Here is a 16,360-nt window from a genome sequence, read left to right as displayed (position 1 = left end):
CCTCGTCCCTGCCCTCTCCCCGGAGCGCCACGTCTGCCCCCCGCTCTCCTGCGCCAGAGGACTCGACGCCTGCCCGGTCGGGAGGAAGAGGCCGCGGAAGGCTGTTTGCGCAGGGTCAGCTTTCTCCCCACCGCGACTCGCTGCAACACCACAGGCCGCGCAAACGCCTCCGGCCCCGGCCCTGGCCTCCGGGTCTTGGGGACCGGCCAGAGAGGGGCTGGTCGAGGGCAGGGGGGGCTCCTGGCCCTCTCCTAAGGACGCAGAGTCCCTCTTGGGGCGCTGGCTGCAGGAGGGGGCTCCGTTCCTCGCCCAACGTGGGGCGCCCCTGGCCAGAGTGGGAGCCACAGCGGTGGCAGGCTGGGGCTCAGTCTCCGTCCCCACACATGGGGCTCCCAGTGCAAATGCCATAGAGCCCAGCGGCCACTTGCGTCCTTGCCTGCTGCCTCCTTCCCGTGGGAGGGCCCGGTCCTGGCTGATTCGACTCCCAGGGAGGTTGGGTAACCCCTGGGGGCACTTCTGTTGTCACGATGGGGGGTGGCTACTGGGGTCTGGTGGAGAGACCAAGGATGCAGCTGAGCATCCTACAAAGCACCGGTGGTCCCCACCAGCCCCCAGCCTGGGTGTCCTGTACTGAGGCTGCCAGGCTCTGCCCCGGCCCTGCCCCGGCCCTGCCCCGGCCCTGCCCTGGCCCCGCCCCGGCCCTGCCCTGGCCCCGCCCCAGCTCTGCAGTCCCCAGGGTGGCTGACCCATCCCGGCGGCTACTAAGCTGCCAAGTGGTGGGCTTGATTCCTGGGATGGCCCTTTGGAGCTATGACCTTGCCCTGACCTTGGGGCCCCAACCCCACTCCTGCCCCCGCCTAATTCTGCCGTTTTGAATGACCCACTCATGCGGGCCCCACTCCCTCCAGGCCCCCAGCCATGAGCTGTAGACACACGGACTCTGTCCCTCCATGGTGCAACCTCAGAGAGCTCGCCAGCCTGTGCCCACTTGGCGGGTGGACAGAGGGTGTGGACAGAGGCGCATAGGTGTGGGCGACAGGCGGCAAGCGGCAGGCCTCGGTGAGCTGCCTCTGGCCTCAGCTGCCGCCAGAGTGATAATGAAAACAGACGCCCTCTCGCTGCTTCCAGACCTGGTCTCACCGCCGGGAGCTCGGCGCTGGGAGGCGGCCCTGCTGCTGCCCCTGGCTCTCCGGCCACCGGGCAGTGTGGGCACCGGGCTCGGTCCTGGGGGAGAAACGTCCTCCCCACCAGGGCGCTGAAGAACCAGGCTCCCGAGCCCTGGAGAACAGTTCTCCCGAAATAGCAGCTTACGTAAGTGCTGTGTTTTGCACTTTATAAAGTTTATTAAACGTGGCAAGAGAAAGGAGACGAGGTTTTCATTCCCTGAGTAGTGGGCCGGGGCGGCTGCCAGCCTCGCTCACGGCGTCTGGAGAAGCCCAGGGAGACACGGCCGGGAGCTGCCTCATCTCTTCTCCGAAAAGCCAAGGAAGCTAAATATAGCCCGGCGGAGCCATCGCCCCTTTGAAGGTACCGGAAGGTTGGAGCTATTGAAACCTCCGAGCTGAATCTAGCCCACACGCGCCTGTAATCACCGGGCTGGGCCGCAGGCCTCCTTGCTGCTTGGAAAACTTCTTTTTGCAGCCTCCCCTTCTGGGGTCGCCCCTCTCTGGCCTGCCCGGCCAAGGGCTGGAGCCCCGGGAGCCAACCGCGGTCAGCGCGGCAGAGTGGGAGATGCCAGGGTCGCCTCCTGCCCCCGGCGGGGGAGCAAGGATCATCTCCATGCCCATGGCCCATCGCGCTCTGCAGGACCCGCCTGAGTGGGGTTGGGCAGGTCAGCCGTCTCGGAGGAGGCCGGGGCACGGCTGCACACACGCCACGCGGGCACAGCCCAGCCCTTTCCCTGGACGAGGGGCGCGGGGAGGAGGCAGCCCAAGTGTCCCGTCTCCTTCCTGCCTCTGGCCAGAACCTTTGCTGGAAACGGCCTCCCTGCAGAGCCCGGCTCTCCTCGGTGGTGATGGAACAGTGGCCGGAAACCGTGGCAAAGTCCAGCCCGAGCCCCAAGGTTCAGCCCGGCCAGCTCACTGCCCGCCGCCGCCTCTGCCCACGCACCGCCCCCTGCTCCTTGCAGAGCCAGCAGGACCTGCCCAGCGGACACAGGCGACGCGGGTTCGGGCAGGCTGCCCAGGGGTCTGTTCTGGGGTGCACACACACGACCCCCGGAGGAGGCAAGCGGGGGTAACCGCAGGACGTTGGCCTCCCCAGCCCCAGAAACACGTGCTCAGCTCAGGCCCCAAAATGAGCGCTTGGTTTGTGAAGAGGGAGGAACGAACGGCACCTGTGTATTGGGGACTCTGTCCCCCCAGATACCCCTGTGCCCTCCACGCCCCTTGGAGCCAGCCTCACGCTGACCAGTCGCTCAGGAGACTCTCCCTGCCGTAAAAACCACCGTCCGGCGTTTGAGCATGTGCGGCGGGCAGAGGCCACGCCGGGGCTGGTCACAGCACCTTCCTGCCCTGTGGCCCTCCAAGCCTTTCTTAAGGTGGCAGGGGGCACCGCGGGGGCGGCTGGGCCTGGCCTGCCCTCTGTCCCTGAGCCCAGGTCCTTGGCCTGCACGCTGGGTCGCAGCAAGTCAAGCTGCATTTCACGCTCATGCAGTTTAATTTGCTGCGATTTCCCGGGGGCTCTGGGCTTGGAGATCCCCGTGCTCACCTCTACGGGGGGCCGCGGGGAGGGTCGAGGCCTCTGTAGGGCCCTGGACTGTCCCTGCGGTGTGGCCGTGGCCCTGAGGCAGGGCAGCAGGGGGTGGGGCGGGGGAGGCGGGAGGGGCCGGGCAGCTTACAGGACAAGGGCTCCAGCGTCAGGTGGAAGGTCTCCTTCTTGAACTCCGCCTTGGAGACCCCGGTGTAGAAGATGACGCTGCCCGAGAGGTAGGCGGAGAGGTTGTACCGGGTGGTGCTTCTGTTCTGGAAGGTGATGGTGACCTTGAAGTCCTTTCCCAGCATGGCGTTCTCCACCTGGAAGTCCATGTCCACATTGGACTGCGGGGGGCCGGCACCCTCTGTCTTGAGGGGCTTCTTGGCCCCGTACATCAGGGCGGTCTCCAGGGCCAGCCGCTCCTCCTCCTGACCTGGGGAAGAGGCCGAGACAGCGTCAGGACAGCAGGCGCCACCCTGAGTAGGGTGCTGGGCCCCGCAGGGGGCCCGTTATTCCTGGGAGGCAACTTCTGCAGGAGCCGGGCCTGGGGGGTCCTGACCTGCCCAGTGGGCAGGCTGGCGGGCGGCTGAGCCAGCACCTCTGGAAAGGGCCTCGCGCGAGGGGCAGCCCTCCAGGGCCAGAGCGGCAGGGCCAGCAGCGAAGCTCTTTGGCCTTGGCCTGCTTCCTCGCCAAGCCCTGGCCTGGCCACATGCTAGGATTTGGGGGCCTCTACACAGAGACTTGGTCAATAGCTGTGTCTCCAGTGTGAGTCTCCCGGGGCAGAGCTCCCCGGAGGTCTCCTGTCTTTCCTCTTGGGCCTGCCCTGACTCCTGGCCAGTGCCCCTGGATCTGCTCCCTGCCCCCACGTCCTGTGCACGTAGAACACGCGCTTCAGAACCACCTTCTCTCTGAACGAAATCCTCTCCTTTATGAACTAAATTGTGGGGACATCGCTTCTGACTCTGGTGAACTAACGTCTACTGTTAACCTGAGATGCGTCTCAGGATACATGATGCAGAAACAGCGATTTGTCCCCGGGGGACATCACAGTTGCGTACAGACCGGCCGGCCCTGGGTCCTTGAACCCGAAACCCGCGGTCGGGCGCTGCCATGCGGGGCGGGCCTGGATTCCTTCCCTGTGTCTGACCTATGCCAGGGCCACACGCAGCAGCGCCTGAGAAATCCCTGAGAGGTTCACAGCAGACCCTGAGGCAGACACACGGGCCACGCCCCAGCCTTCCCCGAGGCCCGGCAGACACCAGCCATCCGGCCCGGCCGGCCGCCACATCCCTCAGCCTCAGCGACCTTGGAACGCTTCACCTGCTGTCCCAAAACTCAGCATCCGAGAGGCACCCACCTGCCCTGACAACCTCCAGGCCTGAAGCTGTGGGCAGCTTCTACTCGGAGTTGGGCCTCCCGCCTTTTCCTGGTGGCTTTGGGCTTCCTCTTTGACCCTGGCTTGCTCTCCACTGGTGGCAGCGGCGCCCTGTTGCGGGCGTCAGACAGACAGGCGGCCCTGGGAGCCCCCCCTGTCCTCTCTCCATCTGGCTAGACCCTGCTCGGGAGAGGAACCTGCCCAGCACCCCCGACCTGGCCCTGGCTGTGCCTCCCGAGACGTTGCTCCCGGTGAGCCTGTCACTATATTCCCGGGGCCCCCAAGTCCGCTTGGGGTCCTCTCCCCACGTGCAGCCTCTGTCCACGCTGGCCAGGACACCCGTCCAGGGGGCCTGCCTGCTGCTCTTCTCTCCAGCCAGGTGGGGCGAGGTCCCGCGGTTCCCTGCCCCTTGTGGTGGGGATGTGCAGGGCCACAGCGAGCGGCTGCTGGACGGACATGTGGCTGCCCTTGGCCCTGCTGTTTTTATCTGTGCTTTTCTTTTCTCCTCCCCAAGCCTTCTGCCTGTGACTCCTTACTCAGAGGCATTACTTGTTCCGCGGATTGTTTATGGGTTCTTTAAATGCTTTTTTGGGAAGCTCCCCAAAGAGAGAGGCATCTTCCGTGTGTAATCAACAGAAGAAAAAAATGAGCCATTTCGGGAAAACAGCCCCAAATCGCTGGTTCAAGGACCATGTCCTGCTCTCTGACCCCGCACAGCAAATCCTCTCTTTATAGTGCAAATTGTTTGTGTAAACAAGAGCAGAGACTCTCTAGAGCAGTTAAAGCTGCCCTGCTCTCTTAGCACTTCAGAGGCTGACACACTGATGAATATTCAGGGATGCAAATCACGCCTCCCTTCTGTCCCTGCATTGTAGTAAGTGCCAGTGCCGCCAGCCGGGGCAGGTGGTTCATTTGTAAGGCGTCTGCACCGCCTGGCAGGAGCCTCTAGCAGGTCTCCAGCCCCTGTCCACTGCCGACCTCGGGCAGCTCTGTCCCCCCACCCTGAGTTGGTCTCTGCAGGGTCTGAGCCCTGGCTGCAGCGGCCCACACCGCTCTGCCCCGCCAAGCTGATGGACAGTGTATAGGGACGTAGTTTGCACATTTCCAAACCAGTGTGACTAGTCGTTGAAACTGCTGGTGTTGAGATGATTCTGTGAGTCCCTGACGCTTCCTAACAGGGTCATCAACAATGGGGGTCCTTTCGTGCCTTTGTGAGCAAGAGAGTCCACGTTCTCTCAAGGCAGACGTGACCCTGAAGACTCCCCAGCCGGGGAGGGGGAGGGAAAGGGGATTTTGCTCAAAGCCAAGAAACCAGTGCCTGAAATGAAATGCACGATGATGCGTGGACTGTGGGTCAGGAGGGTGTGTGAGGACAGAGCGCACTGGGCAGAGACTCTGCCTTCGGGGCAACTTACCTTCTTGGAATTTGTAGGCACTGGTGATATCCATGATGCCATCTCCTCCAATCTGCTTGGTCACAATCAGCTTCCCAATGTGGGTGGTGTCAATGGCCTCTACCACCTGTGTACCGTCCTTCTTGACCGTAATGTAGATGAGGTCACTGTTGACCTACAGACGGGAGAGGAGAGCACGCGTTAGCCGTCGTCCGTGGGCCCTGCCGCCAGAGCCTCCCTCAAGGCCCCGAGGTCACGGGGGCAACACGTTCCTTCCTACAGTCACATTGGGGTCACAGGGCTAACCCTGCTTTAGACTACTCTGCAGGCGGATCCACTTTAGATCACATCGGGCATTTGGTTTTACTGTTTTTCCGCCTTGACACTCGCCTAGGTATTTGCGACAGCCTCTTCTCTTCCTTCCCCACCACCATCCTCGATTCCCCTTTCTCCCTCCCTCTTAACTTGAGAAGACTCACTTCTTTGCTTAGCATCGGCTATTTTTCATAAGATTTTTGCTTTGTCGATTGTAAATCCAAATTTCTTCCCCAAATGGCCACATTGTTTTGGAAATACATTCGGTATTTTAAGTTAAGAATATTCGGGGCTGGGACTTTCAACCATTTTTTTCTCTCCTTTTTCTTTCTGATAAATTCTACCTCCTAAGAGCTGGAAGTGCCAAGCTTGTTGCTCGCTTTCTTGGGCCTCGTTGCAGTGGCCCTTAGTGCTCCCTTTATTTGCCTCCTCCGCTTCCAACCCAGCTCCCCCTCACCCGCAGCCTCCTCCTCTGCCTCTGGGTGTGTGTGTGGAGAGGCCACAGCTGGGAGCATCTGGGCTGTGTGAGCAGCTGGGCTCACTTCAGGGTGGAGCAGCACACAGCCAGGCCAGTCAGTAAGCACTGAGGCCGTTCCCAGTATGCACGAGGCCGTTGCACTCACTCACCTCCGCAAAGACAAAGGGCGCGTCGAACTGGAAGCAGACATGGCCGTGCTTGATGGCCTGGACGGAGGCTGGGCCACACCGGTACATCCCTGCAGAGCATAAGGGGCATGGTCAGCTCACTGGTGGGCGGGGTGGTCACCGTGACTTGGCAGCTACAGACACCATCGGGCACTCCACGGCCCGATGGGAGGGGACTCTGTGTGTCACCCAGGCCCCCGCAACCCAAAATTTGGGGCCATGAAAAGAAGTGCAGGTGTCATCCCTTCTCCACCCTCCATCCCCACACAGAGTCCACTGCGTGCACGAGCTCTTGCCCAACTTGACAGGGACCACTTCCCTGGTGCCCGAGAGGCTGGAGGTGGGGAGGGGCTGTGTCCTTGGTTAGCTTGGATTTTAGCTTTTGCCTTTGTACAGCAAGGACACAGGTCAAGTTTAGCTGAGAGGGCGGACATGACCCACACACCCAGACTCACGCCCAGCAGGTGCTAGGAAGCCAGGCTTATTTCTGAAAAATTCCTTGAATTTTAACCATCTGACTCTAGTTCAGAAGAGATTAGTGGCCCCCAGTCACCCTGGTGTCTCCTTGTGATGCGTGACGCAGAACCCCAGACAGTGCTACATCCAGCATCACACTGAGGCCTCCCGGGCCAGATAAGGAATGTCCAGCTGTGTCCAGACACACGACTCAGCGTTGCCTGCCACGTTCGGGGACGTGAGTGTGACCGGGCGTCTCTGCCCCCGCCCCCAAGAGGAAAGGCCTTGTGTGTACTCTTAGAAAAGTCGGGAGGGGTCACAGCCCCATGTGCCATTTGGCCTGGTCTGCAAGTGCAGACAAGCACCCACGTGTTCCAGGTTCGAGAGAAGCCATGCGAGGCAGAGAGGTGTCAGTTTCTGGGACCACAGCCATTGCGGGGTGCCCGTGGTGATGGGCAGGTCCCCATCCCCTGTCTGTGCAGCAGCAGGGCTGAGGCCGTTGGCAGCCAAAGGAGAAGTGCACACACAGCCTTTTTCTCGTCTTTAGAACCGCTTATCAGAGCCAGAGCGGGGGAATTATACGTTTAATCCGATGCTTCTTTTCCAGAAGTGGTGACAGGAAGGCTGATGGGACGCGGGCTTGTCCCACCACCTGCGCCAGATGTGGGGCCCAGGGGAGCTGCCCACACAGCGAGAGTGACCAGAGAGGCAAAGGAGACAGGCAGTGACACAGGCTCCTGGGGGGTGGTCCCCAGGAGGGTGTTCCCCGGGGGTCGTCCCTAGGAGGGTGTCCCAGGAGGTGATCCCTGGGAGGGTGCTCCCCAGGAGGGTGCTGGGGGAGAGGTTGCACTGTTACCGTCGCTGTTTTCCTGTGGGGTGCTGTCCACAGCCTGCCATCCTCCGAACCCCACGGGCAGGTCGGGCCTGGTCATCCATGCCTCGTTCCAGCAGTGGTAGTTCCTAGGAGACAGTGCCCAGTGGTCAGCGCTGTCCCGGCCTAAGCTCCCCAAGGGGGCCGCTTGCCGTGGGCCTGACACCCACAGGTTCCTGCAGCGATGCTCTGACCCCTGATGCCAGCGGGGCAGCTCGTTCCCTGGCGCGGAGCTGGAGACACCACACGGCTGGACGTTGCTGCCCCCGGGACTGTCCATCAGGACCCCTGGACGCCGCCCAGCTAGTGCGCTCCTGGCTCCGACCCCCACTCCCTGCTGCCCCGCGCCACAGGGGCCTGGGAGAGTTCACTTAAACCAAAAATGCTTTTATCTCTGAGCTTCTTTCCCACAGTTTTGACTTCTAAGAAACCCTGTTCTTTTGCCACAGTTAAGCGATAAAATGCTGTGTTCCGCGTTGCTATAGAAACCATAACTCTGGGCTCTAATTGCATGTGATTTGGGGCCCATTTCCATGTGGGGTTCAACAGGAAGGCACGGAGGTGGGGCCCTGGCAGAGGTGGGCGGCCGGCGGGGTCGGCGCTTGGCAGAGCTTGGCACCCGACCTGGACACAGGAGCTGGCGTCAGCTGTGCCCGGAGTCGTGCTGTCGCGTCCTTGGGGACAGCTGGGCCGCGGGGGGGCGGGGCAGCCTGGGGAGCCCGTTAGCCCGTCCCCGCTGCCGAGCAGCCCAGGGTGGCGGCGACACTTTAATGACAATGGAGGGAGTCGCCCGGCTGACAACACCGGTGACTTCCAGACCCAGCTGCCGTCCAGCCTGCCCCTGGCTCCCCTCAGTGCCCGCAGCTCACACACCTTCCCGTCCCCTCTGAGCTCAGCTTGCCCGGGCTGGCTCCCAGGGGCCCTGCACTGGGGTGACTCGGGCACGGGGGCAGGTGGGGGAGCAACGAGGACCAGATGCAGGCCTCATCCCGGACCCTCACTGTCCAGGCGAGTGACACACTGACCAGCGGGCAGCAGCACAGTTCAGCTGTCGCTGGGAGGTCCACACAGGCCCTCTCTCGGGCCAGCTCAGCCACAGGTCGAGGCTGGGTCAGGCGGTGCCCGGCGTTCCCCTCGTAGAAGCTTGTTGCTCCTGGCCAGAGAGGCCTGGACAGGTGGGCCTGCTGGGCTGGGCTGGGCTGACACCCCTCACCAGGTTGTCCCACCTACAAAGCGCTCTGGGGTACGCCCTTCCTCGACCCCGGGACGGCGCCGTCTCACTCTCTCCTCGAACCTCCAGGTGCCGATGTCTTGGCTATTTATTAAGAAAACTCACAAGTTCTTGATCAGCAATAATTTTTAGAAAATTAGTGGATAATCACATAGATCTTTTTCCTTCTCTTTCGTTGCTTCCCCCTTTGACTGTTCTGTTTTTGATTATCCCCTGGAAATACAGAGACACAGAAGGAAACTAAGCGTGGCCCCCAAAAACCAAGAAAAAAATCAGACGGGAAGAAAGACCTCTGTGGGCGTGGGGGGGGGCCCCCACCGGGCTCAGCACGGGACAGGGCCCGACGCCCCTTGCTGCTGCCTCTGGCCCAGAAGGCCAGGAACTGCTCCGCTGGAGAGCGAAGGCGCGGCTCGTGTGGAGGGTGTTGGTGGAATTCCGTGCGCTCAGGATTTCCGCGCAGCTCTTCTGAACGCGGCCTCTGGCTGTGACTGCTGAAGGGAGTTGACAAGCAGCAGCACAGTCCCGGCTCCCGAAGCCGCGCCGGCCTCACCAGCCTGCTCCTCAGCGCGGCGCAGCCTTACCTCCGTCCCACCAGCCGCGGGGCTCCCGGCAGCTCCCGGGGCGGCGCTGCTGCCAGCGCACGGCTGGAGAATGGGCCCTCTAGGACGGGCTGCCCGCCTGACCCTGGGCCACCTGCTGCCCCAGGGCCCGGTCGCTCGGGGGCTTGCCCTGCCCCTCCCAAGTCACAAGCCCCTCTGTGGGCAGCAAGCGCGTGCCCGCTGCAGCGGTGCTCTCGGGGACCCGCCCTGGGGCTCTTAGCTGCGTGTCCCCAGTCACCCTGGCCGCCCAGGGCCAGCTGGGGCTCCTGGCCCTCCTGGCCCTAGCCCAGCCTGTCAGCTCTCTGTCCACGGGGCGCAGCTGCCTGTCAGGACATGTCGAGCAAGGAGGAGCCGGTCAGTGGGGGCCAGAGCAGCCGATGAGCCATGGGGGGGCGAGAGGGCGGGGCTGGGGGGCAGGGGCCCAGAGCAGGAGCTGTGGGAGGGAGGGCCGCAGGCAGGTCCACTGGCCTCTCCGTGTCTGCCCACGCCCTCCAGGGGCTGCAGGGAGGCTTACTGGTGCCCGTGGGTTCAGGAGGTGCGGCGTGTGGATCAAGGGTTGGGGGAGTGCCCTGGCAGGCCTGGAGCGTGAGGGGAGTGTGCATGAGTGTGTGTGAGCATGAGTGCATGGGAGTGTGCAGTGTGTGTGTGTGCATGTGTGTGCATGTGTGTGTGTAAGAGGCATGGCGTGCAGACGCCACCTATTTCCCATTTAGGGGCTGCAGAGGCCGGCGGGCTGGGGTGACCTGTCTGCTCAGTGGTGCCCGTCCCTGCGGGGTGTGGGCTGTCCCCCAGGGCTCCGGCGCTGCCTGCACGCTGCTGGGTCTGCAGAGGCGCCACCCGCCCGGCCCTCTCCGGCTTAGGCCACTGAGCTCATCCCCGTCAAATGAGCTGTGCTATTTTTATCCCCCCGGCACCTCGTGAGCAGCTCAGCAATTTCCTTCTCAAATGGGCATCTGTGGGGCCCGGACCCCCGCTCGGTGCTGCTGGGTGACCAGCCCTGAAATTCAGGGCGCGGAGGCTCAGCTCTCTGCTGATTTCCCTGGTGCCGCCCGGCCGGGACGATCACCTCGTTACTACGGACCCAAACTGCCCGTCAGCCCGGTCTCTCCCCGATGCGTTAGCACAATCACTCTCCGACCGCCAGACACTTGTGCCCACGGCAGCGGCCGTCCCCACCCAGAGAGGAGGCCTGACGAGGCCGCCTGGCCAGCGGGCACCGTTGTCCTACCCCGACGCTGGCGACGCCCGGGCGCAGACTCACCACACAGAGTCCTTGGTGAGCTTGGAGCTCACGCTGCCGTCCTCCTCCAGGAAGATGTCCATCTGCAGGTTGGCGTCGTTGTCGTGGGCCGAGAAGTAGTTGGTGATGACCCTCGCCGGGATCCCCAGGCATCTCAGAACTGCAGGAAGACACGCCGCGGCTCAGCACCCACCCCAGTTATCTTTTCTAAAGATTTGTTTATTTGCTTATGCACACAAGAGCTGGGGCGCAGGCCAGAGGCGTGGGGGTGAGAGGGTTCACCAGAGACAGAGTGGGGAACACAACAGGCAGACTGACTGAAATCCACTGCTGAGGGGAGCAGCGGGGAGACAGGAGAGGGCTGCTGTGCCTGTGGGTAGCTCCCTGGCCGGGGATCAAACTCGTGCTGCAGAGGCTGCAGTAGCTTCATAGTGCTGAGACTTAACCCCTGTGCCCCCAGGGAGGCCCCACATCACCCCAGTTTAATAAACACACGATGAAAACCCCTCTGGTAGGGACGGTCATCTTTGCCAGGATGGACCCCCTTCTGCCCATCCTGTCCCCAGATGCCCCGGCTGCAGCAGAACCTGGGGTCCGGCCCAGCGCCAGGGACTTGTGCGTGAAGCGGGGTCGCCATGCGGCTGACTGCAGATGGGGCCAGCTGAGGCCCACTGGCATGGAACCCCAGGAACGGGGTCCAGGGCCTTAGCTGCTCACCACCCCGTCATCACAGGACTGTTCCCTCAGCTAATGGGACCACAGTCCTAGAAATAGGAAAACAAAATACAGTGCGGCGAGTGAGGTCAGACCTTCCCAGAGCAGGACCTCAGTGGGTTTGCCCCGTGACACTCGCTGGAGGACGACACCCCAGATTCACGTTAATTGTCGGTAATGAATTACCCGCTGCCTCCGTTGCCAGATGTACCCATCGATTAGACGTGATCCGCACGCCCGCCCTCTCCCAGGACGCCAGGCATCAGGACTCATTGGAAATAATTCAGCTGACAATTTTAAGATTAATGACTCGGCTCGCCTTTCTGTGCCTCCCCCAGAATAGTTTAGCATTTTTAAGCGAGAGCTCTCCACCCCCTCAGCAGAGCAGCCTTGGGAGCCGGAGCTCGGCTCAGGTGGAGCCGCCGGCATCCCCGAGGGAGCGCTTGAGGTTGTCCCCGCCAAGCCTGGCCTCCCCCGGCCTCCTGACCACGGGCCCTCTGCCCGCCTCCTCGGCTCCCGGGAGCGCTGCCACCCCGGCCCGGTCACAGCGTGGCTGGAGTCCACAGGTCAGAATCTGGGCTGGGGAGGCGGCTTCCTGCTTCAGATTTATCTCCTGGCAGATTCAGTCCCACCCGGCTTCTGCCTCTTCTGCACTGTCCACGCCTGTTTCTGGAATGCTCTGAGGGCCCTGGACATGGGTGCAAGATGGTCACTGTTTTATCTAGTTGGGGGCCCAGAGGCACCTCCTGGGCCAAGACGTGACAGGCCAGGAGGCCCGGGAGGCGGGTCCTGTCTGGCCCCTGTGACCACTTCACTGTCCGGACGCGCGCCGGCCGGGGGTCTCCAGACCGCCTTGAAGTCACGCCCCGTCTCCTGCTGTAGGGGCAGCTCCAGCTAACGGTACTCAGGCTTTTACTGCCAAGTAAAAGAGTCTTGCAGCCTGATGCCGCCCAGAGACAAAACCCAGCGCACAGCTGGCGGCTTCTCCCCTCGGCGGCTGGCGGGCGCCCAGGCTTGCTGGTGGGCTGACCCAATGCAACCTCCAGGCCCCGTTCGGTTTTTCTAACTAAGGAAACGCCAACCAGGGGACGCCGTCGTATGAAGGAGCCAACGCGAAGGACTCTGGCTCAAGCGCGGTGTTTTCTCCCTGGGTAAGAAGCGGCCTGTGGACGACGCCCCTGCAGGATGGAGGCCGGAGCAGAGGCCGCTGGACGAACTGCAGCAAGGCCTGGCAGAGACACTCGGGCGAAGGGAACAATCTCGTTCCCCCGTTCTCCTCCCCAGGCTGGATGCGGGGGACGAGCCGGGAGGAAAAAGAGCAGCCAGAGACTGTTCACGCAGCCCCGGTGCCTGCCTGTCCGGGGCAGCGAGGCGCACTCGTGACCGGAGAAGGGGACACCCTTGTGCGCTCGGGCCACGCCCGGCGGCCCAGCCACGGCTTCCCCGGGGTGCCACGCAGCGCACGAGCTGCAAACTGCACCGCAACAAACGAATGGGACGTCCCCTTTCTTACTGTTTGCAAAGGGGCACATTTTTAACCTTTTTCAAACGTGGAGGGTTTCTGCAAAGAAAAATGGCTTCTCCGCCCCCGCACCCTTCCCGCGGCCTCCGTCCCCCTCTGGGGGTGAATGATAGATAGCGCAGGACACGCTCCATCACTCTTTCTGCGACGACCCCGCGGGCCGGGGAAAGGCTGAGCCGACCTGGCCCAGAACAGCTTAATTATGCATCGCCGCTCCCAGAATAGCCACCCATAAATCCTCCGGGCTAATGGGCCGTGGTCTCGCGCCGTGGTCTCGCGCCGGCTATAGATAACGTGCCTTGAAGTGGAATTTCCTGCCCATCAAAGCTGCCGGCAGCCGGCCACTTACACGTGTTGAAGACGCCGGCGAAGACCCAGCACTGGCCGTAGCGCACGGGGCGCTCCGAGCTGCGGTACTCCAGCAGGATGTCGGTGCTGCCCGTCCAGGCGGAGGGGGGCACGCCGTAGGCGTACACGTTGTCCCAGGACCCCACCAGGACGCCCTCGTCGTCCTTGGCGTTGATCTGCGGGAGAGCGGAGGGCAGAGGGAGAGCGGTCACTCACGGGGGGCCGGGGCTCCGTGGAGCCCACGTGGCGAGGACAGTCCTTCTGCCCAGCTCGGGCGGTGCAGGGGGCGAGGCTCAGTGGGACCTCGCTTACATGGCACGATCAAGAGTCAGTGCATTAAAGAGGGGGACGAATTCTAGCATCTTCTCTGTATTTTGGGGAGAAGACACACGAGCCTGGTTAGGGCTGGGATGGCAGGGAGAGGGATGTGGGGAGAGGAGCAGCCTCGTGGAGACCAAGTGGGGGTCTCGTCTGGGAAGGAGAGGCCAGAGGTGTGTCGGCAGAGGCGGTGCCTGTCCGGGTGGAGTCCGCTGACCTTGGTGAGGGCCGGCTCTAGCGGACAGAAGCGCTGATGCCCCAGACACCGTCAGAGTTAGCGGGAAATGAGGTTCCCGCGAGCGCCTCCCAGGGTCTGCTTAAAGGAGAGCTGTGCAGTCACGAGACACGAACGGGACACAGGAACGTGACTGTCACACTGAGGACAAGAGGGTGGTCGACAGAGGGAGGGTGGGAGAAATGGGGAGGGGCTAGTCTGAGAGCAGAGAGTGACACTGCACTTTGGGGGTGAACATGGCCTGGAGCATTTATCGAGCTGTCACCCTGAAGCTCCTAGAAGGTCTGTGGCCTGCAAAGCCTCAGTCCATCAACGGCAAAACAAGTTGCGTGAAAGAAGCACTTTCTTTGTGATTGTTTACAGTGATTAGAGTTGCACAGTGTTGTTAAAAGACATTTCCATTCCCAGAAAATATCTGCATTCCTAGAACAGGGCGTCATTACCTGTGGGGGGTGGGTAAGCAGAGAACAGCAACCTGGAATATCGGGGAGGCCTTGCTACACACTCAGACAATGGCCCTAAGTTAGCAGGAGACTAGGAAGCAGAACTGAGCCCTTCGGAGTTGAGATGATAAAACAAGGGCCAGGAAGCCACAGTTTTAAGGCACCCCGACCATTCTGGGGGTCACTGTCTTGGTGGGGCTTTCACGGCATTAGGTACCGGTGGCAGGAAGCCGAGGTGGGCACCAGGGTGGCCGTTTCCAAAAGTGGCAATGGCTTAGGGTCTCTTCCAGGGCCTCCCCTGGGAACTCGTTAGAGATGCAGGATCCAGGCCCCCCCAAGACCCGCGGAACCCAGCCTGCGTTTTAACAAGCCCCCGGGGATCAGCGCGCACGTCGTCTGAGGAGCACAGGCTCAGGCTGAGCTGGGGAAGACGTCAGCGAGCGCTGTGGAGCGTGGCTGCGGCAGGTGTGTCTGGATTATGAAAACCCTGACAGAGATATTAAACTGGATGCATTTTTCTGTGCCCGCTGCCTTGCCCATGCGCAGCTCAGCTGCGGCACCTGCCCAGCGCCCCCCAAGCTTGCTGAGTTCAGTTGTGGAAGAATCTGTCTTTCGGCCTAGTTCACAAGTTCACTGGGGACAGAGATAAAAATCTATGTCTCTCCGACTCGGCGCCGGAGCGGGCGCTCGATAGCAGTTGACTAATCACTCCTGCATTCCACAAGCACATGGGTGTCGCGCGTCTGAGTGAGACCGTCCCCCTGGGGAGCACAGACCAGAAACCAATCAGGAGGAAGTAAAGGTTATGGGGATGACAGAAAGATGACCGGGAAGACGAGGCCCCAGGCCGGGAGGGCGGTGGGGGTGGGATAGAGGCAGTGGCAGGAGAGCCGGGGCTGGAGGGGCTGCTGGCCAGAAAAGTCCATCGACGGAGTGGACAGTTCAACAATTGCGACGTCACCGTGATAGAGCAAGCCCAGGGGACTGCTGGGGTCCTGCGGGGCCTCATGTAATCGGCGCCATTGGATGGACTGGGAAGCTCCAGAAGAAAACGCTGAAGATGTGCCGGCCCATCTGCCGCGAGAGACGAGTCCCGCTCGTATGTGGGGTTCAGTCCCGCACCGGGTGGCTTTTCCCAGAGCGGGCCCTCCTGGGAGCCTTCTCTAGAGAATCCTCGCTCAGCTCAACCCACACGCACAGCTCCCGCTTTGGCTCTGCCGAGTCAGTGTAAAGGGCAGGTAACCACCCAGTTCTGGTTCCAGGGAGGAAAACCTGACTCTGGAGATTCCTCAAGGACCTCGCTCGGCTGATGGCAAATTCAGAATTGGGGTGTGAACTCTGACTTCACCCTGCAACTCCACGAAATGGGGGTGGGGGTGATGGCAAGGCGTAGCCAGCCGTGTGGGCTCTATTCATAATCAATACTCCCCCTTGCATGTGCATTGATTACTTAAGCATCAGATCGATTATAACAAACCTGGAGAGTGTCTTGGGTGGCTGTGATGTGCTCTGGTGTCTGTGGAGAGGAACATTCAGCTTTCAACTGGCTTGCCCATGTCTGTGTCCCCATTGCGGAGAGGGAGACCCGGCCTGCGAATCTCAGAGGCAAAGGTTCCTAACGGTGGCTCTAATGACTGATTTCCAAGCAGAGAGCCATTAATTAGGAGGGCTATTTATAGCATGTGGTTGAACCCAATCAGCTAAGGAAAAAGGAAAGCACCCCTCACAGACCCTTTAATTGTCAAGGCTGAGCCGTTCCCCTGTTGTTAGATAAATCACAATTCTCATTTATTAGCATTCGGCCAGATCAGCTACTGTTTCCTAATTACAACATTGATTTCTGGGGAGTCCAGCAATAAAGACGGATACATCTGTCTCTGGGAACAGATGTAACGGGCTAAAGTAAAATGTCTCTCCCTAAAACACAAGATATCTGGGAGGCACTCAAGGACGTGCTGCT

The 16,360-nt window shown here is 61.5% G+C and overlaps 1 protein-coding gene across 1 annotated transcript in view; it reads right to left on the bottom strand.

Moving 5' to 3' along the window:
- The window catches only part of F13A1 (coagulation factor XIII A chain), a 63,306-nt gene that overhangs the window by 7,901 nt on the left and 39,045 nt on the right, over positions 1-16,360 (bottom strand). Inside the window, exons 7-12 of the mRNA XM_084228176.1 lie at positions 13,406-13,580; positions 10,842-10,980; positions 7,736-7,839; positions 6,406-6,494; positions 5,485-5,638; positions 2,840-3,127 (exon numbers count right to left, since the gene is read on the bottom strand). Of these exons, the coding sequence (XP_084084302.1) occupies positions 2,840-3,127; positions 5,485-5,638; positions 6,406-6,494; positions 7,736-7,839; positions 10,842-10,980; positions 13,406-13,580 (949 nt within the window). The remainder of the gene's footprint in view (positions 1-2,839; positions 3,128-5,484; positions 5,639-6,405; positions 6,495-7,735; positions 7,840-10,841; positions 10,981-13,405; positions 13,581-16,360) is intronic.

Source organism: Talpa europaea (genome assembly GCF_964194135.1).
Source record: "Talpa europaea genome assembly, chromosome: 2".
Lineage (NCBI taxonomy): Eukaryota > Metazoa > Chordata > Mammalia > Eulipotyphla > Talpidae > Talpa > Talpa europaea.
This window is presented reverse-complemented; position numbering and strand designations above follow the sequence as displayed.